The 27,453-nt window shown below is 40.3% G+C and overlaps 1 protein-coding gene across 1 annotated transcript in view; it reads right to left on the bottom strand.

Moving 5' to 3' along the window:
- Window positions 1-1,855: 1,855 nt before the first annotated feature.
- Window positions 1,856-27,453, bottom strand: part of GTF2I (general transcription factor IIi) — a 65,383-nt gene continuing 39,785 nt past the window's right edge. Inside the window, exons 19-32 of the mRNA XM_029285512.1 lie at window positions 27,259-27,442; window positions 26,406-26,464; window positions 25,161-25,247; window positions 19,955-20,053; window positions 19,085-19,150; window positions 15,166-15,349; window positions 12,684-12,742; window positions 10,224-10,334; window positions 8,066-8,146; window positions 5,797-5,980; window positions 4,029-4,057; window positions 3,381-3,449; window positions 2,956-3,000; window positions 1,856-2,537 (exon numbers count right to left, since the gene is read on the bottom strand). Of these exons, the coding sequence (XP_029141345.1) occupies window positions 2,479-2,537; window positions 2,956-3,000; window positions 3,381-3,449; window positions 4,029-4,057; window positions 5,797-5,980; window positions 8,066-8,146; window positions 10,224-10,334; window positions 12,684-12,742; window positions 15,166-15,349; window positions 19,085-19,150; window positions 19,955-20,053; window positions 25,161-25,247; window positions 26,406-26,464; window positions 27,259-27,442 (1,316 nt within the window). The 3' untranslated portion in view covers window positions 1,856-2,478. The remainder of the gene's footprint in view (window positions 2,538-2,955; window positions 3,001-3,380; window positions 3,450-4,028; window positions 4,058-5,796; window positions 5,981-8,065; window positions 8,147-10,223; window positions 10,335-12,683; window positions 12,743-15,165; window positions 15,350-19,084; window positions 19,151-19,954; window positions 20,054-25,160; window positions 25,248-26,405; window positions 26,465-27,258; window positions 27,443-27,453) is intronic.

Here is a 27,453-nt window from a genome sequence, read left to right as displayed (position 1 = left end):
GAACACCTGGAAGTGTGGAAGACATGGATGAGGAATGAGACACACTTCATGGGTCCTAATAAACGGCACTGCTTAATCAAAGGAACCCAGAGTGCACCAACCCTGTTGCATTAAACCAGCCAAGCTGACTTGAGCTAGACCATGGGTCTTCAAACTTGGCCCTTTTATGACTTGTGGACTTCAACTCCCAGAATTCCTCAGCCAGCATGCCTGGCTGAGGAATTCTGGGAGTTGAAGTCCACAAGCCATAAAAGGGCCAAGTTTGAAGACCCCTGAGCTAGATGAACAGGCCCCCATGCCATGTAGGGCTTTATAAATCATAACCAGCACCTTGAATTGCTCCTAGAAGCAAACTGTCAACCAGTGCAGCTGAAGCAAGGGTACACACCCACACTGCTTCATGCTGGACCAGTTGAAGTTTCTGCGTATCTGAGCCCTGGTGGCACAGTAGTTAGAATGCAGCATTGCAGGCGAACTCTGCCCACTGCCAGGAGTTCAATCCTGACCGGCTCAAGGTTGACTCAGGCTTCCATCCGCCCAAGGTTGGTAAAATGAGGACCCAGATCGTTGAGGGCAATATGCTGACATTGTAAAACCGCTCTGAGAGTGCTGTAAAGTACTGTGGAGAGGTATATAAGTCTAAGTGTTATTGCTATCTGTGATGGCCTCAGAGCCAGGCTTCAAGATGCAGGGGAATCAGATCTCATTGGGTGCCGCACCTATTGATTCAACAGCCATCGAATCCAATACGATACCTTTTCAAGCCCCTCTTCAGCTAGCACTGATTCTTCTTTAGCCAACACAGGTGTCAGGAAATGGGGCACAGTTCCCTATCCTGAAAATTCTGCACCCCAGCAAAGTTAAGTGCCTCATGAGCAAGCAGCAAGATGCCAATTCTACAAGGAAGCCCAGTGTCTCCTTACTGGCAGCAGCTGAGCAGGGTAAGCCTCCGCTGGGGTGAATCTGTGGGATGGAGGGCAGGACAGGTCACAGCCACTGGCCTTACTATCCCCATAAGCAGCCCCGCCTCAAGCTTCCCACTATACGATGAAATGGATCCCACCCTCATAATCTTTATATGTTCAAATGAAACTGCAGCTCAGGAAACCATTTTTATTTATTTATTAAAAACATATGAGTTGAGAGATATATCATAGGAAAAAATTATTTCAAATATACAGATACTATTATCCAATTAGCCATTAAGGAGAAAGAGAAATTAAAACTGGACAAATTTCAACTCCCTCCCTCCTAGTTTAAATTAACCTGAACTATGGTGGACATCCTTCTTCAAGGAAAAAAAGGCAAAATGGATCTAAGGGCTATTCACCTGGGAGGCAGATTTATTTGCTAATCCCTGCTGATTTTTATTAGCAAAAGCAAAAAAACTAATAATTGTGAGCTAGGTGTTCAGCCTTTTTTCTCAATTGGGGCTGGGACTAAAGATGTCTCTGTTTTGTAACAATTCCCAAGACCTTTGACCCAAGTAGAGATTGGAAGGAAGGAAGGAAGGAAGGAAGGAAGGGAGGGAGGAAGGAAGGAAGGGAGGGAGGGAGGGAGGGAGGGAGGAAGGAAGGAAGGAAGGAAGGAAGGAAGGAAGGAAGGAAGGAAGGAAGGAAGGAAGGGAGGGAGGGATAGGATAGGATAGGATAGGATAGGATAGGATAGGATGTCCCAAAGGTGCTTTTCAAAAGGCATTTGGACTTTATTTTTTCTTTGAAAATGTTTCATTTCTCATCCAAAAAGCTTCTTCAGAAGAGAAGCAAAACTTTTTCAAAAAACAAAAAACAAAAGTCCAGTTGCCTTTTGAAAAGCATCTCTGGGACAACCATGACCTGGATGATCATTGAGAATCTCCACAGACATTAGGATAGGACAGACAGAAGGTACATCTCTTATACAATTATATTACACAGGCCAGAGTCATCCCAACAAACTCTTCACAAGCCTTGATGTTTTTGCTTTTGATTGGAGATCAAGGAGAAAAAAACAAAATGGCAGAGATTCAAGTTAAATAAACTGCTACTAGAAGCCCTGTGAAAATAATGGCTATTTTTGCATACTGTACATATTTCATTCAGTTTAACTTGGTTTTGTTAGGTATCTCAAGCCCTCCAGACATGGACTCCAACACCCATCAGCCCCCGCCAGCAAAGCCAATGGGCAGAGAGGATGTCATCCAAAACATACGGAGGACATTAGGTGGGGAAGATTGCTCTAAAGATTCAGGAGGACTATAAATCAAAGCAAGTGACCCAAGGACAAAAGGAGCACAACTTAAAAAGATTGTAAGAGGGACTCTGCCAAGTTAAGTGATCTACACACGGTAGTTACAGGACCAATATAAATGGAAGTCAGATCATAGATTCTGCATTCAACGCAACAGTCGGGGTCCATCTCCTACCTAGAAAAGTATCTGAACACCACCCACCACTCTGCTTCGGTTATGACTGTCCTTTACCCTAATGCAAGTCAGGTCTACCACGTTGGATCTGGCTCTTGCTTTATTTGAGCGTGTTCTTCAGTCTGTACCGAATCTGTGGAGACAAAGAGTATTTGGCTGCTTTTAGACAATACTAAGGACACTGAAGAACAAGAGACATGGAGATCTTATATTCTGTTTCTCCAAAGATTAACAATTCAGAAGGGCTGCTAAGTTTCCCTGATGCTAATACTGCTATTTTGATAAGCTCCAAAAGAGTAGCTTAAAAAAAGAAAAGCAGCAAATGGGACATGATTCACAAAACACACTGAACCTAAGACAGGTGACAATTTAAAAATGGGATACCAGCCAACCCATATATTAATATTTGTTCACCGATTCATAATTAGAAAAGCTAGCAAGATTCTTTACAAAGAATGTAAAACTGATTTTACTTTATTTTTAGCTTCATGGACATGGCATACTTATTCAAATAGCAAGTGCTTTCTTCTCATTAGGTCACAGATCCTTACCTTCCTCCACAGATACTTGTACTATTTGGTCCGTTTCAACTGGCTCTAGAAGAAAATACATACAGATATTTGTATTAATTCTATATTGGTAGCAACTTTTATCAACATGCCTTGTCAATGACTGTAGCCTTTGAATGACTGTTTCTACTCTATACAGAAGTCTCTAAAGCCTCTTTTATAAGACAAGAGCATCTAAAACTACATCATTCTATTTCTACCACAATACTGCAGTGGAGGGTTTTGTTATCTACTCCCAACATAAATAAAAATTAGAATACATTGAATTAACATAATAATAATAATAATAATAATAATAATAATAATAATAATAATGAGCACATGAAACTTCAAATGTAATGAGCACAAGCTTCCTTAGAAATCATGCTGATAATTATTAAGCCCTGAATATAATTGTTAACATTTACCTTGTACCACCGGCTCAGGAGCTGGCACAGTGACTGCTGGGACTTCTGCTTCTGCTTTTTCGGTAATTTCTAGAAGAAACAGGATAAAAATTAATCTTTTATCAAGCAATGCCCCTGAGAAATACCTGAGAGTTATTCGTAAAGATACAGTATTATTCAGTTTCAGTGTGCAAACTGTTAAAATGTTTTGGCAGTCAGACAGGAAAAACACAGAACAATGATGCTGACTGTATAAAATTTGAGTTTATAAAAATCACTTCCCTTTTCAGCAATAACATTTTCGAATACATCAGAACCACCTACAATTTAGAAGCTTATTTGGAAAAGATTAGAGATTTCACTAAAATAATATGTAGGGTTGCACTGTACATAATGATGCAGCCAAACCAAAATGAAAAACAAGTAGAGGTAAAGAATTGTTGAGAAATTTATCCTTCAGTATATTGCTGAATTGCTATGTGACGTATTGTGTTGTATCCAGGCAATGATGGATTATTTTTAAAATGGGTAAAACAGCAGAAAAGACCTCTAAACTGACCACATAAATGCATAGCTGTTTGTACATTGCCCAGCGTCACTTTTAGTGAAACGGGTTAATGCAATTAATAAAATGGTTATAAAGATTTATTCTGTTAATGAAATACTTACGGTTGTTCATTACAAGTCCGGGGAATGGTCTGTTGGAAAACAATGTAATATTTCAATACGCAGAAATAATTTATTTAATCCAAATTTCCACTGATGACTTCCAGGAAAGATTTTAAGTGTCTGATTTTTAGAACCAATATAAGCCCTCTTAAGCTTCAAAAACCGTGTGATTTTCTTCTTCTATGTTACTTTAATGCAGGCTTCCTCAACCTGATGCCCTCCAAATATGTCTGACTGTAACTCATACCCAGCCACCAATCAGAGTGTGGAAGAGTGGTTAGTGTGTGGGACTAGGAATGTGGACACCCAGGTTCCTATCTCTGCTCCGACATAAAATACCCTGGGTGACTTTTAGCCTAACCTACCTTACAGGGTTGTTGCAAGTATAAAATTGAAGGGGGATAATGTAGACGGCCTTGAGCTCCTGGAGGAAAGGCGGGATATAAATGCAACAAATAGTTCAATTAATGGAATCTAGAAACTTCAACTGTGCTCTACCAATTCTATAATTCCTAAACCATTCAGCAAGTCCAATAAGAAATATTCAACATAAAAAATACACAACCGTAGTTTTGTACTTTCACACCCAGTTCAAACTAATAATCATTGTATTTCCTGCTTTATTGAATTCTGTTTAATTCTTCCACTTTTAGCATATTTCTTTCAATACCTAATACTTTACCTATATTTATCCTTTTTTTTTCTTTACTATATTTGAATGCCCGATCGCAAGCATTCCAAAATTCTATTTCTGTCTCTATCCAGGACAAATCTCAAGGAACAAAATACTTATCTCTGCTACTGAAAATATCTCCTCAAATCAGTTGTCCTTTGTCTTAAATGGGGATGAGAGAAGAAACGGTCACCCAAATTCTTACTATATTCTCTTCAAGATGGGTTATAAAAAGCCTGATAACTATAAAGCATTTTAACCATTATTACCAAAGAGTTGAACTTCCAATTCTGCATTATTTAAAGTAGTTAGAAATTACAGGCAATTCTCAACTTATGACCACAACTGGGACTAGAATTTCCATTGCTAAGCAAAGCAATTTTTAGTTGTGCCCAATTTTATGACCTTTTTGCCCCGGTCACTAAGCTAAACATTGTAGTTGTTATACGAATCATATGGTCATTAAGAGAATCTGGTTCCTCCCCCCCCCAATTGACTTTGCTTGCCAGAAGCCTTCTGGGAAGGTCAAAAATGGCGATGATGTGGCCCTAGGACACTGCAATTGTCCTAAATACATGCCAAGTCTCTGAATTTTGATCACGTGTCTGTGGGGATGCTGCAACAGTCATAAGTGCAAGAAGTGGTTGTAGGTCACTTTTTTCAGTGCCGTTTTAACCTCAAATGGTCACTCAATGAATGGGTGTAAGTTGAGGACTACCTGTAATGCCTAAGAATGTGAACTTCCAGGGAAGAGGCAGAAACAAACTGTTCATCTCCAGGCCAAGCCTCAATATAGAGAACCTTCCCGCCTGATCTTTCAACACTTCTTAGATCTGTTTGACCGTGGGCCAATTGCCTATGCAGTCACCACATCCTCTTTCAAGAGTTCGGTAGAAGCCTGTGGTACTGAATGCAATCGAGGCTAGAAGACAAGGTGGGCACTCTTAACACCCTGCCTGACACTGGAAAGAGGGCTGGCTTTTCCCAGCTGTGAGGGTGTTGCGGGCCCAACCCAACACCCAGATCTGCAACAGTTTCTTTCAACACACAACTAAATTATGTACACTAAATACTGTATTGCTGAAAGTCACATACCTAATGACAGTAAATTTAATAAACTCCGCGGAATCCAGAATCTTCCTCATGGAACTGATTTCAAGATAGCTGGGAGCTTTAAAAGATACACCAGGGGGCATCCCATCCACCACCACACAGCCAGGGTTGACAGTGATTTTTCGGTATGGGACTTTCACAGGGTATCCCATGCCAATGGCTTCCCCTACAGAAGAGAAAAGGGAGCTTAACAAAGATGGCAAGTAAAGGATTCTGGGTTCAGAGGTATGGGTAGTCCTCAACTTATGATCACAATTGAGCCCAGAATTTATGTTGCTAAGTGAGAAATTTGTTAAGTGAGTTTTGCCCCATTTTACAACTTTTCTTGCCACATTTGTTAAATGAATCACTGCAGTTGTTAAATTGGTAACATGGTTATTAAGTGAATCTGGCTTCCCCATTGACTTTGCTTGTCAGGTTGCAAAAGATGGTCACATGACCCTGTGACATTGCAACTGTCATAAATATGAACCAGTTGTCAAGCATGTAAATCTCGTGATCATGTGGACGCTGCAACAGTCATAAGTGTGAAAAATGGTCATAAGTCACTTTTTTTAGTGCTACTGTAACTTCAAACAGTCACTAAATAAAATGTTGTAAGTGGAGGACTACTTGTACTTCTTGAAATGTGTACATAATTCCTTGGGAACAAGATGATAAAAATGCACGAGGAATAAATAACATATTTGAAATATAACTGCATAGTAGTTATGAGAAAGAACAATATTGTGAGAAAAAACTTCAAATGACTATTTTTACATAACAAGGAACCAAATATTCCTTTAATTACCTACTTTGTTCATTCAAGGTAGTAATAGTGTGGCTTTTTTTTTAAAAAAAACCCTCACATGACCTATTAATAATTTAAAAAATATTTAAATCTTGATCAAATCATCATGCACACGTTGTTTCTATCGTGACAGTCAAAGAAATGTTTTTATGTTTTTGAACTTCAGGATCAGGAAATGAAAGCAAGAACTTCTGTCTACTATTTGCTTCTCAGCAATTTTTATTTTTGTTTAGAGGAACACTTGCTTTTAAAAATGTAGTTATCACAGCTCATATTATGAAAGATCAAAATCTTTTAAATTATGTACACTTTGTGTCAAACAACACCCTATCTTAATTATACACTGTATTTCGAAGGATTTTCTTCTCCTGTGCCGAACAGGACTGTCGGATGGAAGTCCTGTTCCGTTTGGAATGGCCAATGGCTGCGAGGGAAATGTCTCCCCAGCTCTGGCATATCCTCCCCAAAGTGCTTTTTGCCTGGTGCCTCTTTCCTAACCCCGGGTCTATTCCTTTTTATTCCCCAAAGCTTTAATCTTCATTTTTTTATTTGCACTGTGATAATAGTTCTGCTGGAGATTTGTGGCTGTTTTCTTCGATTGCTGTTTTACACAAGTTGGGTTAGGATTTCTTTTAAGAGCTAAGAAAACCTAGCTACAGTCTTAAAAAATTATTTTGATACTAGTGCTTCAGCTTTACTTCTGTTTTCCAAAGTGTTAAAAGTAACCAAGCTAATAATAAAGCAAATTGGGATGGGGAAATCATTGCAAAAGAGAGCAAGAGCCCTGAGCTGCCACAGTAGCACCAGGTGCTTCCTGGTGGGTAGCTCTTGCTCTGTAGGTGGGATTCAATGTAGGGGTGAGACAGCAGCAAGTGCAGTTGAAATGTGTGGGCAGTGAACTAGAAGGCAGCTGGCCGTGAGCATCATTTTGTGAAGGAAAAGGGAGGAGAGTTAAAAACTGAATGTTAGAATTTCTCACGTAGCAGCTTAGAAGAAAATCATGTTACCACTGCACAGTTCCTCATAGATACAAGCAAGCAATCCTGAATGCCTCACTCTGGTCAATGTTTCATCTGTGGTTTCATTGCCACCCTCCATTTTATCAGTAGGTTCAAGCACAGACCCATCTGCCATTTTGGGCAGTGATTTTGATAAGAAATACACCTGATCCCACATAAATCCACCTAACTGTCTCTAAAACCGATTGCTTTTGTAACTAGGAGGAAACTATTCTTTACCACAGAGCATATGTTTTTCCATTCACATGGACACAGATCCACAGCTGCTTAAAAACAAAACACAAGAATGAAGTCCTTGTTTGTTTACACATTTCCCCCACTTCGAAAACGGAGAAAGATTGTTTTGCTGTTTCAGCTGCCCTGAGTAGCACAACAATGGATTCAAAGGCCGAGAAGGCTAGAAGGGAATTATTTTGACTTTCTGTAGAGGAAATGCACAAACCAAATTTTCGACTGAAGAGATCATTCACTTGCTCTCTCAGCTGCCGGGCCTTCTCTACTTTGGAGGTTCTCTCATCGTCATCTGCAAAATGTAAAGATGCAATCACTGTAATTGTATGGGGTTTTTTATGACTTTTAAAGACTTAAGACAACCTAATGATCAGTCCAAGGGGAACTATTTGAGATTGCTCTATCTTCTGGTAGTGGATGATGCTTTAATCCTGGCCTAGGTGATTTCCTCTTTGGGGCTTGAAGAAATGGAGAGAAGGAAGACCAGAAACACAGAAACACCCCAACGATGCCCTTGACGTGATGACCCGTTGCCTGGAGGCCGTACGGGTCTGGATGGGGAGGAACAGACTCAGGCTCAACCCTTCCAAGACTGAGTGGCTGTGGCTGCCGGCGCCTCGGCATAGTCAGCTGACCCCATCGCTGACTATAGGGGGCGAAATTTTGGCCCCCTCAGAGAGGGCCCGCAACTTGGGAGNAATGTATCCTCTTCACTGCTAAACTGGCAGATGTCCTACTGTTTTGCACTGGAAATCAGAGCAAACAGGGTAAGCTTAAGCCTTAGGTGTGTCCTTATAACAACAAAAACACGAACAAAACTGCCCTCAATAGGAAAAGCAAAACATCTCAATCCTAATTTCCAACCAGTGCCTGACATCATACATATACCAATACCCAAAACAAAAACAAAATAAAAGCAAAAATAATTTGTCCCATGTCTCCCCTTTCTCCTAAAGTTTGCTTACAGACAGAATGTTCCAATGGGCATTGAACTGGGCATCTAAGCAGGAGCAATTATTACTCTCACCATTCCCTGCACCCTGCGAAAGACAAAAAAAATAGAAGCACACCACTCTAGTTCACCACAACAACCTTTCCTTTCACCTTTTGCAGCCGGCCACACCCAAAGCAGAAGTGGCTCACAGTCTTTGCTGTCACCTTTTCGGATCCAACTTCTGCCACGAATGTTTCTTACGCAAGGCAGCTTTCTAACCCAGCACATGTAGGAAACATTTGCTGGGAGAATGTGGGTTCAAAAAGGAGTCAGCAAAAGTAGTGTAAACCTTTGTAACCGAGCACAGCTTTAGTCACATATAGGAAATATTTGTGGAAGAAAGTGGGTCTAAAAAGGAAACGGCAAAGGTAGTGAACCTCTTCTGCTTTGGCTGCAGCTGGGTGCAAAATGTAAAGATTAGTGTGGGAAATGGGAAGAGAAGACAGATGAGTGAAGGAATGCTTGCTGTGGCAGGCTCAGGAGTGAACAAATGCTTATTTGTTGCCTGCTGGTGGGGGACTGGGGCTGGGTTAAGACAATTGAGTGAATGAATCCTCGCTGGCACTTGCTGGGCAATGGCAAGTGCATTTCTGGGACTGCTTGCCCACCCACAAGTCAGGGTGCAGGACAACCAAAAGGACATTGGGGGGGGGGATAGGCAGCTGGGGAGTTGGTGCATCAAATTTTAATCACATGACCGTAGAGGCATTGCAATGGCTGTAACTTCAGCCATGTGTTGTAAGTCCGTTTTCTTAGTCTAGGTCAGTGGTTCTCAACCTTTTTAATGCCGCGACCCCAACCGGTCGTAAGTCGAGGACTAAACCGGTCATAAGTCGAGGACTAAACCGGTCATAAGTCGAGGACTAAACCGGTTTAAGTCGAGGACTACCCAATCGGTCGTAAGTCGAGGACTTTCCCTGCCCGGGAGCGCCGCGCATGCGTGGTTCCGCCCCCTGCGCCGGCCGAGGCGTAGCTGGCAAGCGGCAGAGACGGAGCAGGCCGACCACCAGCTGGCCCAGCCCAAGGGAGGTAAGGCACCCGCCGGAAAAGGGGAAAAATGGCGGACAGCCTTGCTTGGCGACCCCCATGAAATGGTCGATTGACCCCAAATGGGGTCCCGACCCACAGGTTGAGAACCACTGGTCTAGGTAAACTGTTGCTAGCAGCTGATTCTGCTTTATGGTTAGCCTAAAGCACATATGAGCCTATTTTACATCCAAAGGAAAATAATGTTCTAAATACCATTCACTGCCCTTACTTCTTTTTAAAAAGGTGATGGTGCTTTTGAGTTAGAACAAAAAATGTAAATTGAATTTTAAACAGCGTTACTCAACAGCTTTTAAAACCTCTGAACACTAGAAAGTGGGTAGGGTACCTGGTATTGTCACTTGGATGATGTTAAGGTCTTCTACTCCAGCAGCTGTGTTCACCACCGGGTCAGGCACACTTACAGCATTTATCACAGTATTACATAAGCTGGTTCTTCCTTGGAAAAAATGCAGAGGCAAAACATTAGCTCAAAACCTTTCAAATAAACCCCATTCTCGTCTTTAATAATGAAAATGCAGAGTGAAAAGTTTAAAGAATAAACCAGAGAGAGAGACTGACCGACTACGCAAGAATTAGACTGCATTAGATTAGATGAAAGCTGACAGCTGCAACTAGAACCAGATCAAAACTTGTTTCCTACTACAAAAGGGCAAAAGTGCTACAAAGATCTGCAGCTTTTGAATTTTAAAAACACTAGAAAAGAAATACAGACCAGCATACGGAATGGCAGCTAGAGAACTGGATAAATCAGTGTTTCTCAATCTTGACAATTTTAAGGCATGTGGACTTCAACTCCCAGAATTCCACAGCCAGCAATGCTGGCTGTGGAATTCTGGGAGTTGAAGTCCAACATGCCTTAAAATGGTCAAGGTTGAGAAACATTGGGATAAATAATGAAGCAAAATCTCAGTAAACCACAGCTGATGTTGTAGCTATTTCCTTGTAGCTGCAGATCCATTTTGGATCAAGAATCTGACTGAAATGCTACTGGTCGGCTCAGATGTGCAGTGCCCACTGCCAGTTTTTGTGCTTGTCTATTGAAATCTGGTTTTCTACGGACAGAACACCACGATACATAGGAAATGGAGATATTACTTAATGAATGTATTCTTTTTATTGTGGGAGCTCAGTATCAAATATGGAGGCCTCTCACAAGATATAGAAGTAGTCCTCACTTAACCATTCATTCAGTGACCATTCAAAGTTACAGCAGTGCTGAATAAATGGTAGTTATGTCCCAAAGTCACACAATCAAAATTCAGGTGCTTGGCAGCCCACCTGCATTTACAAAGCCAGGGACACTCCCTCTATTTCTGCCTTTTTGGTTGCTCTTGCAACTGTGCCATCTCCATGGTCCTGGGCTCTGCTGGACCTGCCACCTCCCAGCTGACCTTTGCCATCTTCTTCCTTCCACCGCTAATGAGGTACGCCCAGCCTGGTTTTTAAAGAGGCAGCTGTTGGCATACGCCAAGCCTTCTTCCCGAGACCATGTGCAGGCTTGTCCAAATCATGTGCAGTTTCCAAAAGCTTCATGAGAAAGGTACATACGATTTGGACAACAAGGGGCCTTGGGAAGAAAGCCGCATACAGACAGCAGCTACCTTGGCAGAGATGGAGACAGACAGTGGATGGGGGAGTTGGAGGCAGTCCCTTACCTCAAGGCTTTTCAACCAGTGGTATGGGTACCACCTGTGTTACATTGGCACCTGGCAGGTGGTACGCGACCATCCTAGAAAAGTGGTAGCGGGGGAGGGGAATGAGCTGAACCGATGGCAGCACCGCACAAGCCTGAGCGAGAGATGGCTGGAGCTGCAGCGCTTCTTCGGGGCTATCAGGGCTCAACGGAAGCGCCAGGCTCCAGCTGGAGCTCAGCGCTGATCCTGGCACTTCTGCTAAGCCCAGAAGAAGCGTCAATCAGCTGGAATGTTGCAGCATCTCCAGGGTCTTGTGATTTACATTCAGATGCTTGTCAATTTATTCATATTTATGACAGTCACAGTGTCCAGGATCATGTGAAGTGACCAAAACCTGCTGCAACCACCCAGCAGATGGGGGGAATAAAAACCAAACACACCCCCACCCCACCCCACCCCCGCTGCCAATCCTCAACAGAAATGCTCACAACAATGAAAACCTCGAACAGGAGGAAGAGCGCCACTGGGTGGGCAGGCAGGTGTCTTGCTCGGCTGTGGCTTGGGGGGCACTTTTTTCAGTGCCATTGTAACTTAGAACAGTCACTAAGCGAACTGTTGTAAGTCAAGGACTACCTGTACTTCATCACATTTTTCCTTTTTGTGGGGGGCATCAAGTTTTTGACACCTTGCTAGGCGACTGGTGGTACTCGGATATTGCTATATCCTAAAAGTGGTACAATGGGTGAAAAGGTTGAAAAGCCCTGCCTTACCTTACTGAGAGTCACGGTTGGGAGAGACCAAACTGGGAAAGACTTAGATTGGGGTGATTCCTTGCCTAACAATTGGTAGGATTTGGTTAATGATAACAACAGGGACTGATGGACTGTTCTTAACTAAGTGATGCATTCACGTGACATCACGCTTTGACCAATCACTTAGCAACAGGAATTCTGGTCCCAATTACCACTGTAACTTGAGTACTACCTGAGATTGAAAACAGATTGGCCCTGTGGTCAGAGAGGGACTCTTCCCAAAACTATAGATTTATTTATGTCACTCTTTAAAAACATCCAATTCCTGAGAAGAAACAACATAGCTGTGAACTTATGGTGCAAGAGAATTACCGCCAAAGCAGAAGAAGTGAAACTCACTTTGAGGACTTGGAATAGCAGTAGCATTTTCTTTAATTGCTGCCTCAAACATTTCAGGCCTGCCGAGAAACACATTTAAGATTTGGCATAAATAAATAAAGAAGCAAAATCAACAAGCAAGGGCAAAGAAATTACAAGCAGCTCAATGTAAGCGTCACAAGGGTGGCATATTAAATGTGATTACAGGGTAGCAAGAATAATTATTGCCTCAACACATTAATTCCTGTTTCCTTTTCAAACCCTGCCCCAGTCACAGAGGCTCAGAGATGCCAGGTAACCCTTGAGCCAAAGATTAAAGCAAAACTCAGAGAACACTTCAGTTGCTCTGTGGGCATCCTAAACAGAGAATTTCATTGTAATCTCAGGCACTCTGTCAAAAACAGAAATTGAATTCCTAATGATATTATAGCAAGAAGTAACTAAAAAGGAATTCCCTCCCCCCCAAAAAAAAGGGGGGGGCTAAAAATAAAGATGGATTAGACAAAAATTTCCATGTCATCTAATTTGAAGCCTATCACCAGTGTTGGAACTCCAACTAAAGCCCTACAGACAACTGTATTATGGAATGGAATCCAACACATTTGGAAGCATTAGGATGTGGAAGAATGCACAACGCCAATATTTTATTTAATTTTAATGAATCTCAGTTTTCCCTGGAACCACACCATATTTGAATTCAGAAAATTCAGAAAACTGCATGATTCCATAAAGAAGGGAGAAATGGGGTTTTTTTTTGCCTACTTCCCTTTACATTAAAGAAGCACAAGCTACTTTTGATTTTTGAATGGATTTAAGAGCACCCATTAGAATACTATACCGATACCAAGTTGAATTTATTTCTCCAATTCAATAGACTTTTGAGGATCTCTCAGCTCATATAGATCCAAACCCTCCCAGTTAAAAGCCGCTTTCCTGCTTCTCATTTAATGCTATCACCCCAGAATGAAAGTGTGGATTACCCGTTCAATGCCTGGTTTTGTTTCATCCTCATTCTTCTGGGCAACTACAGAAGGGCTGGATAAACGTTACATGGAAAAACAGTGAGCAGGTGTTCAGTCTAGCTGGGTTCAGAAATGCGATGTGGTTTCACTAAATATGGCCTAAATTCTAGTGAACTCAATACTATTTTGGTAAGAGTTGGTCAAGACATTCAAGGGAAAACATGAGACGGGAGTGAGGGTGGCCACCCTAGGATTCCAAGATGACTCATAGCTTAATTTTTAAAATCCTTCTATTAAATTCTTTCAGATATTGCTCAAGAGAATTTGGTACCTCCTCCAAAATCCTAATGGGTGAAGAGAAGGAAGAAGAGAAGGAGAAAGAAGGGGATTTTATTATTTATTTTATTGGATTTTGAGGCCACCGAACTCTCAAAAGACTCTGGGTGGCTTACAGAAATTCAAAAGAATACTAATTTAAAAGGACCACGATTGCCTAGACAAAACCACATAAATAATATCCAGGAAAACAACTAGCAGGGGCTCCTCAAACATCCTATAGCCCAGGCCTGGAAACAAAATCTCAATGAAGTTTCAGAATATCCAATTGATTGCCAAGAATGCCCAGAGGGTGGTTCTAGTCACCATCAGCATCCAACAGACTACAATATCAGTAATGTTCTTCTCAATATACAGCCTGTAGTCAATTTCCTATCCTCCCTTTTTACAACCCTGTAACCCCTTAATTCGGGGTAGAGTCGGGGCAACTGGTTGGAGCTGAGCATTTACTGGTCAGATGCCCTTCTTGACGCCACATGGAGTTTGCAGCAGATATTTCTTCTTTGTAGTCTGCTGCTATCTGAAATTGAACTCTCAACCTTCGGAGTCGGAGGCGACCATGCCGCTCAGTCAATTTAGCATATTGCTGCTTATATTTAGCATGTATTAACTGGAAAAAAATCATTAATGATATTCTATTTGGCATCTTACATTTAATTAATTCAGATAATTCTGCATTCATTTATAGAGAAATGAAAGCAATTAAAGTCTCTTATTTTACTAGTTTACTCAGGAAGTTCATATAGCAGTACCTGTAGCTTTTTTGGGAAGCTATAAATAAAATAGAATGTATTCAAACTACCATGTATCTTCAGATGATCTAATGTCACAAATAGATAGCCACACATTAAGAGGAATTTTGGCATATTCAATCTAGTTTCCTCATATCTGTGTAGTCTGAATAGTGATAAAGCTCTTTTCCAATGTTTCAAAAGGTGAGTCTGCCTATTATTTCTAATAAAAAAATAAGGAAATAAATGTTCACATACTTGTAAAATTGAATCCTTTCTTCTTTTGAGGAGTATAATTCAATGTTATTTGATTATTTGGACACTTCTGCTCTCTTAGGAAGGTCTAAGGTTCAACCCTTCATATATTAAAACACAACTGTTTAAGGAATCCTGTAATTGACTAATCCGAATCCCAGCTTTATTTTACGTTTTATAGAAAGGCCACTCATGTGGTATGCATTACATCTGGCTTACTTTTTAATGATAAATTTTATCTTAGCTTTGTTTCGGAGGATTTTTTCCAATCTTGGAATGCCAAAAGTGGATGGGCGACGGAATGGCACTCCCTCAGGAAGGCCTTCAACATAAAAATCTTCAGGATAAGATTCAAAGAGCGCAAAAGGAACTTTAACAGGTTCTGTCAGTCCGAGAGCTTCCCCTAGAATAAAGTGATATGTGTGAGTGATTTGTTTTTCATTTAATAGGTTTTCCACGTCTGTTTGGTAGGTTTGAGCCACACAATGGGTGAATCAAAGAATGTTTCATGAAGCAATTTCAGAACTGTTTCAGCTAACAGCAGGATAATAATGCTTGAATTAAAGATATGATTCATCCATCACAGATTATTTCTATTCCAATATCAAGGTACTGTGTTTCCCCGAAAATAAGGGTCTTACATTAATTTTTGCTCCAAAAGACCCATTAGAGCTTATTTTCAGGTGATGTCTTATTGTAGAGGAGGCGACTAGCATGCGGGGACCAATGGTGTTCGGCAGCAGCTGCAGACTGCCGGCCCCTTGGCCAGCGCACTTTGGGGCTGTGCAGCCCACACAGCACAGATGAGTCCAAGCGTTGCAACCACCAGGCCGACCCTCCAAGCAGCCAGGTAGTCACCTGCTCACCCCATCCCAATGTCTGTCTTTACTTGCCCATGTCTGTGATGGGGCAGGCGGCCCGTGACAGTCCGTATTGTGTGCCTCCCCCCATGCCTGTTTGTTTCTGGTGCTGCCACGAGGCAAGGCAGGTGGTGGGGCAGGGGTGGAGCCATATCACGAGGCGAGGCAGGTGGTGCCAACCATGGCCCCTGCATGCTCAGCTTCTGCCATCCAATCTTGTCCTCCAGCTCCGCTGCACACGTGGGGCGAGCCTCCTCCCCGCTGCCCCACCCGGGATGGCCCCGGAGAACGAGAAGGGTGGGGAGCTCCCGTCCTCAAGAGGCAGCCGGGACTCATCTCGCCACTTCACCCCGCCCAAGCCCAGCCCGGGAGCTGCCCCACATGCCCTGCACCCGCGATACCTCGGAGCTCTGCAGCTAGGCTACCCCCACCCCGCCACCTGCCTTGCCTCACCTCGTCTTGCAGCGGGCAGCACCAGCAACAGCAGCCCTGTCCAGCAGGAGCTCTGCCACCCTTCAGCCCCGCCACCCAGCCCGAGAAGCCCAGCCTGGGCAAGGAGAGCGAGCACAGCACCCCTTACGTACCATACAACAATCTACATTTATTCAGATATAGTCATGTCACCTTCTTCTGGAACATCGTCATAACTCTCTAAACCCCAAATTCTGGTCTGAATTTCTTGCGACTCCATTTCCTGTAGAACCATTGGCCCCAATCTCTCATATCCAGCAATAGAGCTCTCCTTAAACGAGCACTTCTTGTCCATGTGGCCTGCTGTAGTGCATTGGTAACACAGCTGTCAGTGATTTTATCCCATGAATTCTTCACCCAAGCGACAACCTCTGGCAGGGTAGGTTTCACAAAGTTTCCATGCTGATTTCTCTCCATTCTATTTTCAATGTAGTCATTGATTTCCATGTGCAAATGGTCCTTGAATGGCCTGTTTATTGCAATATCAAGAGTCTGGAGATAGGCAGCCATTCCTGTGGGAATCATTATTTGATCTATTCTTCTTTCTGCAAGTTCTTCATGTCTTTAGCGCGGTGAGTGCTGGCTGAATCGCAAACTAGCAGACCTCTTTGGCACCTCGCAAAACTAGTGGCAGCATTAAATCGACCCACTTCCTTATAACTGCTTGTGTGCACCAGGCCTTTTCGGTTTCAAGAACATAAATGCCTGAAACACGTTCAAGCTTATCTTTCTTGCCCTTAATGATGATTAGAGGTGGGGCTTTCTTTCTATCCAGACAAATTGCTAAAATACAGATAACACGTGCACTTTCGTAACCAGTGCAGGGAATGTAGATTGACGAGGCACCCCTCTGTCGCTTGAGATCCTTGGCCCATAGCAGTTTCATCCATAGTAATCATGTTGAGTGTTGGTATTTAGAAAAGTCGATGCCATCAACAAAGGACTTGAATGCAAGTGCACATTTAATAAGTTCAGTATCTTCCAGCTTGAACAGTGTTGTCGATCTTCTTAGAAACAATTCATATCGCTGAAGGAAGCCATCCAGCCAGTGTTGTGATGCTTTGAATTCTGGGGATATTTCTAACTGTGGTGACATTGCAAGGGCAAATGCTTGAATATCAGCCCTGCGCACAACCAAAGCCTTTGCTCTCCTGTCAGCAATCCATTCACAGATGATGTCTTCCAGTTCAGGAAATAATGGTTGCTGACCTGATCCACACTTGCGCTTCTTAGCATTTCCCTCGTCCACCTGTTGACTGAAGTTATCGTACTCTGCTCGCCATTTTCGGATCATTCAGAGATCCAACTTCTTCTCTTTGCAAAAAGCCGTAAGATTCTTGCCGCAAGAATCCTCCATGATTCCTTTCTTGAACTCGATGGAATAGCTCTTTCTTTTTGCACTCATCTTGTCTGGGGGTCAAAATATTATTCCCTTTAAATCTACCATTAAATCAGGAGTGGCTTGGCTGTGGGGCCCCGAGGTGCGCAGGTGCGGGCCCGTGGGGCAGCTCTGGGGCTGGGCTCGGGCACAGCGGATAGAGGAGTCCCAGCTGCCTCTTGGAGATGGGTGCTCCCCACCCTTCCTGTTCGCCGGGGCCATCGCAGGTGGGGTGGTAAGAGGCTCATCCCACGTGTGTGGCAGAGCTGGAGAACGAGATTGGACAGCGGGGGCTGAGACACATGGCGCCACCCCACCCCTCAGTGTGGTGCCACCTCCCCCACCTGGCAGTGTGATGCCATCCCCGCCCTGTCCCTCTACCTGCCTGACCTCACGGCAGCAGCACTAATAGCAAGCACAGGCACGGGGGGAGGCATATGATCATCACGGCTGTGGGCAAACAAAGACAAATTAATATTATTGCAACGGACATACTAAATGCGTCTGTCTGGCTGATGATCTTAACTGGGGTTTATTTTTGAGATAGGGCTTATATTACAAGCATCCTGAAAAATCATGCTAGGGCGTATGTTGGTCTTATTTTTGGAGAAACACGGTAGGCACACTGCACAGAAGATAGGCAAAATATATTTACTTTTTTAAACTGCAGCTATCATTTTCAAATAAGACAATTTGTAGCAATAGGCATTTTTGGAATCATTTTTTTTTAAATTTCAGAAGATTTGGTTATGTTAGCCTGTTATTAAGGAATCAATCTTCTGAATGGATTATACTCCATGGATCCTTATATTACCCTTATAAATTTAGGAAGTTTTAAAGTGTTGCATCACAAACTGTTGTAGTGTTTCTGTATCATGCTGCAGCGTATGGGCTCCATTTCAGGACTGAGCCATTTAAGTATAATGTTTTGGTCTTTTCCCCTTTTTCTTTTCTTTTTTTCTGTTCATTTTTGTTTTTTCCTTCTATTTATTTAAGTAAATAAAATATTTAAAAAGTAATGTTCTAAGTAGTAATGTTTTAAGTAGTAAATATAAGTGGAAAGGGATGATTTGCAGAGTATTATCTAATGAGAGTTCTTATCTGCAATGCAAAGTGACATAGCCAAATACAGATTTGATTCTTTGAGAATCAGGCTGCAGAAATATGATTGTATTAACCATTGTGTGGTTAGGCTAGATCGAATAAGAGACAGAGCCTTCTTAGCAATAGAGAACTCCCTCCACAGGGAATATTAGGGGCTTGTTCAATTTTATTTTCTACATCATTAAGTCCATTTTATTTAGGCAAACATTTCAGAAAATGGGAATTCAATTACATACATAGTTGATGCTTTACTGAATTTATTTTCTCAATAAAATTTTCTAAAGTGCTAAGCATATTATATTTAATAAGATTAAAAAACACTTACCACATTTTTCATTAAAAAGATTTTCAACTTTCTGTTTCAAATCAGTAATCTTGGCATTCCAGGCCTCTGTCAAAATATAATGGAAATTATTTTATTCAATCCTACTATATTTTTGTTTCCCTGATTACTCAGTTGGATTTCTTCAAAACCAGTTTCTGATAGATTCCAGAACACATAATATGGAATAAAATTACATTGCTTATTAGTGCGTTCCCTCACTGATTTAATGTTTTGGCTACAGACCTTAAAATGTCAAAAGTTTTTTACTACCAAGAAACTACCAACATCTAAGTTACTGAGCTACAAAGTAGAATTGATAGCTGAAGATATGTAGAATGTATTAATGCACAACCTAGTAGATATGTAAATATCCCATTTTCTAATTAACAATTCTAATAAATTAAGAAGCTTATGTCAACGCTGCTAACATCAGATGTTTTTGCATTGACAACTAATGGAAATGTAGTCATCTTTTACCTTTTGCTTTTAGAGTTAGATGATGCTGGGAGGTGGGAGGTGAACGAGAGTTCAGCTAGACATAACAACATTAAACCTAGCACGAGAAACAAGGTTATTGTAACCAGAGCTGATAAGGAATTGGCGGGCTGGAGAACTGGAGAGAAAGCCCTCTTTCAAGCTAATTGGGGAATGTGATTTATGATTGTTAATTGGAGGAGGGAATTGTGCTTTGATACTATGTGCTCAGTGGGGGAATTCAGTTTTTGGCTTCGATTATGCAGTGCCGGTTATGCTTCTCAAATAAAAGATTCTTTAAGGTAAACAATGCCTCAAGGTTCTTTTGAAGAGTTTCATCTGTCAGAACCATGACATCTTAATTTAACATAAAAGAAAATTTTCTCATGAACTTACCAAAAGAAAATTCTCTTCCTCTTGGCTTAAAGCCTGTATTGGATCCATTGGTTTGAGGATTAGTTTTAACATCTGAGGTTGATACCTTATTTGCAGGACCTACAATATATTGAAACATAACAAATACATTCCATTTTAGAACTAGCTTTAAGTTTCAAATTCACAGTGCATATCCTGAATGTGCAGTCAAAATTTCCAGTTTTTCTAAAAACTTAGTCTGCATAGCACACCTTCATCTGAGAATGTAAAAGACATATCACATGAGGCAATTTACTCTAAACTATTCTCACAGTAGTTGCAACTGAATAATGTCATATATTTAAAAAGCAGAAATAATTGCTTTTAAAGCTACAATGCCCCATCAACTGCTTTGTTCAAGCAAGCTGACTGATTAAATGATGGGAAAAGAAAAGCAGTGATATTCAGAATATTTGATTGTTGAAATGAGAAGTTTCAAATTCTCCAAGATCATCATAGAACCTGGTTCCAATAATGACTTTTTTCAAAGTTTCAACAAAATATCCAGGCCATTTTGAGTTGTGTTCTGATAAAAATTTCCAAGTGGGCCTATTTCCTACATAATCCTAAACAGTTATCTCTAAAGGGAAATAACTGGGGAATTCCATACCTTCATCTACAGTAACTTCAATCTCTGGAACTTTAGAGTTGCTTAAAGGACTTGGTGTAGAGTTTGAGCTGCTGGGACTCTGAGATCCTACAGAGATGTTTATTTGTATACATTAGAAATCATTTGTTTTTGCATGATTTAGGCAACTATATATGGAAACTGTTTATCATTAATAAAATATAAATATGTTACATTTTTGCCAGCAGATTTAATAGGTGGAGAAATGGCTTTTTGTCCTTTCTAATAAAGAGTTTACCATTAAGTTGCATTTTATGATGACCTAGACCAGGGGTAGGCAACCTTGACTCTTTTATGACTTGTGGACTTCAACTCCCAGAATTCCTGAGCCAGCCATGCTGAGGGAAAAGGGAGAGGTTTCCAAGCTGAGCTATGCTGGCTCAGGAATTCTGGGAGTTGAAGTCCACGAGTCATAAAAGAGCCAAGGTTGCCTACCCCTGACCTAGACAAAGGGCACATAGGGAGGTATAGCAGTGAGATGAATGGAAACAGAGCATTATTCAAGGGAGCCTTGAATAAAATAAGATCCTTTAAGTCTACTGGAAAAAATAAAGAACTAACCTGTTTTTCATTTCTATAATAAAATCCCAGAAATAATGTAACACCAAACCAACGATATTTTGCCACTAAATGTTGATGAAACAAAACATTCTTTCCTAACTAAGCTAAAACTCCCATTTGTTATAGCACCTAAAACCTGATAAACTTTTGTATTCAGGTTGTTTTCTTGATCACAGAAAAAACATGCTTATTCCAACGATCTTTCTACTAGAACAAGAGAAAGAGGGACACACTTTGAAAAACATTTCTTCCACGGAGCATCCCTCAATTGATGCGTCTCAATTAACCAGCATCCTAAATCACAGAAAGAAGTAATACTAATCTCAAACAGTGGGGGTCCTGATGCTCTCCAAGCTTGGTTGTTTTCTTGCAAATGTTTCATTACCAAATTAGATAACATCATCAATGCTAATCCAAAATCTGAAGTTACATAGCAAACTATGTAGGAAAGAGAATAGATATGATTCAACAGCCACCACAAATTTCAGCAGAACTGCTTTCAAAAGTATGATGTATGGCGCAATATATTAAGACAATGAAAGCCTCTTTTCTTTGCATTCATTTTTAAAATGCGTATATCCTCTTTCAACACCAGATTTTTCCATTTTGTAGTATTACAGCTTCTTAGTCACTTACCTGAAATATTCACTTTACAAGCCAATTCTGGAGGCAAGTATGAGGTAACAAGCTCTGGCCTACAAATCAGACAGTTTATTTTTATTAAAGCATTTTCACAATCACTCAAGTTACATAAGTTACCCGTCTATGGGATTACTGTAGGGAATTATATTATGTTTGGGGAGATTTTGCAGGGAAAATGGACCTTAGAAGGAAGTGATCTCTTTTGTTAGGATTAAGAAACAATTAGTCAACACTTTGTAAACATCACCTACTGCAGTGGTCTCCAACCTTTCTGGCTTGGCGGCCCGGTGGGGGAGGAGGGGAGAACCGGGCCATGTGAGCAGCAGGTGCGTGCACACCAGCCCACCACTCATGGGGCCTGGTTCCAAATAAGCCATGACCTGATAGTGGGCCACGGCCCAGGTGTTGGGGACCCCTGACCTACTGTACCCATTTTTAAATAGCAGAAATGTACAGTGCCACAGCAAACCATATTTATATATTATTTTGAGCTCAGAATACATTACGACTGTATTATGTCCTTCAATCCTATTTACACTTTGAAATGAATAATTGATAATAATCAAAAATGCTTTTGGCATCTGTTGTGCTAATGGGAAAGCTTTCTAACGACAATCTGTATCTCATTCAAAATGTAAGTTTCAATGTCCCCAAGTGTCTTAGCCTCAAAGATTCAGCAAACCAAATTAAAAAACATATTAACTATCTCTATGAACATATGGGCTAAGGTCACAATTAAATGGATGTCTTGTTGAATTAAGAAACCTACCAGACACAGGACAATAAAAATGAAATCCAAGGAATGCTACAAAATAATAAACTCATTAAAAAGTAACTATCCACGTACTTCTTCACAATGAATTTAATTTTTCCACTGCCCCGCACAATTCTTTCCAGGCGTGGGATTCCAAACCAGGTTGGGCTTCGAAAGGGGATCCCTTCAGGCAAACCTTCCACATATAGATGATCAGGATTTGACTCAAAGACAGGATAAGGAACTTTCACTGCTTCACCGAGACCCAGAGCTTGTCCTGCAAAGGAGGAGGCAAGAACTTGATCTGGATCAAACTCCTGTCATAGAAATGGCATTCAAAGGTAAAATTCACTCACCAAAGGAACAGATATTTACTCAATCTTTCTAAGGCTACTTAAAAGTAATTCAGGTTTTGTTTATTATTGTATTGGTGATACCAAGTATACAAAATCTTGAAAACACTAAACTTTCCTTTAGTCAAATGAAAGGGCTTTTTAAAAACTTTGCTGAAGCTCTCAATAAAAAAAAATTGTGTACAGTCATCCTTTTAAAACAGGAATGACAATTCCAATCTTTTCAGAATGTCTTACACAGACATTAATCCAGTATAAATTTCATTTTAGCATGGCAAGACAACTCAATTCTGAATCTCCTTCTCTGCTGCCTCAGAGAAAGTAAGAATGGTATAAAGAGATAGTTCTCCAAGTGCATTTCAGCACTTATACCACTTGATTTGTATCTCCCTGAAGAAATACAATTATTTGCTGTCTTTTCCCATTTTTTTCATGTGAAAATTAGATCAGCTATTCAAAAGCCTACTGGGATTAATGGTGATCTGTATCCAAAAAAAGATCAAAGCAAGACATCAGAAATGCTCTAGAGATAAATAATAAATAAATAATCCATTAACATTGTCTCACATATGTTCTAGAAATCTTGGCTTGTGCAGTATCACTCACATTCTTTCCAAACACAAGCAAAGCAATTAATCAGAACACCAGACATATGAATACGATTTACAATTTATTGTGTCCATTTTCACGAAACATCGGTACTACCAAGCACACAAACAATGTTTCACCTACCAAATTTCATATTAAATATCTCTTCTACTTGCTTCCTCAATTTTGTAATTCTGACATTCCAATCTTCTTTGACTGGAATTAAAATAAAATTTGAAAAATATAGATTGCACATTTAGTAATAAGATACAGTGGTATTTAATAGATGTACATTCTACTTACAAAAAAGCTTAGTTACAAAAAAAGTATCCGTCAAATAATGTCATTTACTGATTATTAGATTTTACTGTCTCACAAATATTATTTACTCCTCTATAATTATCTTGGGCCAGGCAATCATTCAAATTGGATTTGGAGTACTATGATTTATAGTCAGTTTTTAGATGATGGCTTTCCTACAGATAATAATAATAATAATAATAATAATAATAATAATAATAATTATTATTATTATTATTATTACTTATTATTATTACTTTAATTTATACCCCGCCCTTCTCCCGAAGGACTCAGGGCGGCTTACAGGCAATAAAAACGGAACTATACAATAAATATCTAAAAACAATTAAAATATATATTAAATAAGCCTGTTATTTTTAGAAAAGTTATAAAATCCCTATTAAAATCCCTATACAATCCCCCCCCTAGGCCAATCCCGCTTGNATTGTAACCAGAGCTGATAAGGAATTGGCGGGCTGGAGAACTGGAGAGAAAGCCCTCTTTCAAGCTAATTGGGGAATGTGATTTATGATTGTTAATTGGAGGAGGGAATTGTGCTTTGATACTATGTGCTCAGTGGGGGAATTCAGTTTTTGGCTTCGATTATGCAGTGCCGGTTATGCTTCTCAAATAAAAGATTCTTAAGGTAAACAATGCCTCACGGTTCTTTTGAAGAGTTTCATCTGTCAGAACCATGACATCTTAATTTAACATAAAAGAAAATTTTCTCATGAACTTACCAAAAGAAAACTCTCTTCCTCTTGGCTTAAAGCCTGTATTAGATCCATTGGTTTGAGGATTAGTTTTAACATCTGAGGTTGATACCCTATTTGCAGGACCTACAATATATTGAAACATAACAAATACATTCCATTTTAGAACTAGCTTTAAGTTTCAAATTCACAGTGCATATCCTGAATGTGCAGTCAAAATTTCCAGTTTTTCTAAAAACCTAGTCTGCATAGTACACCTTCATCTGAGAATGTAAAAGACATATCACATGAGGCAATTTACTCTAAACTATTCTCACAGTAGTTGCAACTGAATAATGTCATATATTTAAAAAGCAGAAATAATTGCTTTTAAAGCTACAATGCCCCATCAACTGCTTTGTTCAAGCAAGCTGGCTGATTAAATGATGGGAAAAGAAAAGCAGTGATATTCAGAATGTTTGATTGTTGAAATGAGAAGTTTCAAATTCTCCAAAATCTTCACAGATCCTGGTTCCAATAATGACTTTTTTCAAAGTTTCAACAAAATATCCAGGCCATTTTGAGTTGTGTTCTGATAAAAATTTCCCAAGTGGGCCTATTTCCTACATAATCCTAAACAGTTATCTCTAATAATTGGGGAATTCCATACCTTCATCTACAGTAACTTCAATCTCTGGAACTTTAGAGTTGCTCAAAGGACTTGGTGTAGAGTTTGAGCTGCTGGGACTCTGAGATCCTACAGAGATGTTTATTTGTATACATTAGAAATCATTTGTTTTTGCATGATTGAGGCAACTATATATGGAAACTGTTTATCATTAATAAAATATAAATGCGTTACATTTTTGCCAGCAGATTTAATAGGTGGAGAAACATTCCTCTTTTTGCACAGTATAAAACTAAATGGCTTTTTGTCCTTTCTAATAAAGAGTTTACCATTAAGTTGCATTTTATGATGACCTAGACCAGGGGCAGGCAACCTTGGCTCTTTTATGACTTGTGGACTTCAACTCCCAGAATTCCTGAGCCAGCCATGCTGAGGGAAAAGGGAGAGGTTTCCAAGCTGAGCTATGCTGGCTCAGGAATTCTGGGAGTTGAAGTCCATGAGTCATAAAAGAGCCAAGGTTGCCTACCCCTGACCTAGACAAAGGGCACATAGGGAGGTATAGCAGTGAGATGAATGGAAACAGAGCATTATTCAAGGGAGCCTTGAATAAAATAAGATCCTTTAAGTCTACTGGAAAAAATAAAGAACTAACCTGTTTTTCATTTCTATAATAAAATCCCAGAAATAATGTAACACCAAACCAACGATATTTTGCCACTAAATGTTGATGAAACAAAACATTCTTTCCTAACTAAGCTAAAACTCCCATTTGTTATAGCACCTAAAACCTGATAAACTTTTGTATTCAGGTTATTTTCTTGATCACAGAAAAAACATGCTTATTCCAACGATCTTTCTACTAGAACAAGAGAAAGAGGGACACATTTTGAAAAACATTTCTTCCACGGAGCATCCCTCAATTGATGCATCTCAATTAACCAGCATCCTAAATCACAGAAAGAAGTAATACTAATCTAAAACAGTGGGGTCCTGATGCTCTCCAAGCTTGGTTGCTTTCTTGCAAATGTTTCATTACCAAATTAGATAACATCATCAATGCTAATCCAAAATCTGAAGTTACATAGCAAACTATGTAGGAAAGAGAATAGATATGATTCAACAGCCACCACAAATTTCAGCAGAACTGCTTTCAAAAGTATGATGTATGGCGCAATATATTAAGACAATGAAAGCCTCTTTTCTTTGCATTCATTTTTAAAATGCGTATATCCTCTTTCAACACCAGATTTTTCCATTTTGTAGTATTACAGCTTCTTAGTCACTTACCTGAAATATTCACTTTACAAGCCAATTCTGGAGGCAAGTATGAGGTAACAAGCTCTGGCCTACAAATCAGACAGTTTATTTTTATTAAAGCATTTTCACAATCACTCAAGTTACATAAGTTACCCGTCTATGGGGTTACTGTAGGGAATTATATTGTGTTTGGGGAGATTTTGCAGGGAAAATGGACCCTAGAAGGAAGTGATCTCTTTTGTTAGGATTAAGAAACAATTAGTCAACACTTTGTAAACATCACCTACTGCAGTGGTCTCCAACCTTTCTGGCTTGGCGGCCCGGTGGGGGAGGAGGGGAGAACCGGGCCATGTGAGCAGCAGGTGCATGCACACCAGCCCACCACTCATGGGGCCTCGTTCCAAATAAGCCATGACCTGATAGTGGGCCACGGCCCAGGTGTTGGGGACCCCTGACCTACTGTACCCATTTTTAAATAGCAGAAATGTACAGTGCCACAGCAAGCCATATTTATATATTATTTTGAGCTCAGAATACATTACGACTGTATTATGTCCTTCAATCCTATTTACACGTTGAAATGAATAATTGATAATAATCAAAAATGCTTTTGGCATCTGTTGTGCTAATGGGAAAGCTTTCTAACGACAATCTGTATCTCATTCAAAATGTAAGTTTCAATGTCCCCAAGTGTCTTAGTCTCAAAGATTCAGCAAACCAAATTAAAAATCATATTAACTATCTCTATGAACATATGGGCTAAGGTCACAATTAAATGGATGTCTTGTTGAATTAAGAAACCTACCAGACACAGGACAATAAAAATGAAATCCAAGGAATGCTACAAAATAATAAACTCATTAAAAAGTAACTATCCACGTACTTCTTCACAATGAATTTAATTTTTCCACTGCCCCGCACAATTCTTTCCAGGCGTGGGATTCCAAACCAGGTTGGGCTTCGAAAGGGGATCCCTTCAGGCAAACCTTCCACATACAGATGATCAGGATTTGACTCAAAGACAGGATAAGGAACTTTCACTGCTTCACCGAGACCCAGAGCTTGTCCTGCAAAGGAG

The sequence above is a fragment of the Protobothrops mucrosquamatus genome, unplaced genomic scaffold, assembly GCF_001527695.2.
Source record: "Protobothrops mucrosquamatus isolate PMUCROS unplaced genomic scaffold, P.Mucros_1.0 scaffold1796, whole genome shotgun sequence".
In the NCBI taxonomy this organism is placed as follows: Eukaryota; Metazoa; Chordata; class Lepidosauria; order Squamata; family Viperidae; genus Protobothrops; species Protobothrops mucrosquamatus.
The sequence above is the reverse complement of the archived record's forward strand: the minus strand, read 5'-3'. Positions and strand labels throughout refer to the sequence as shown.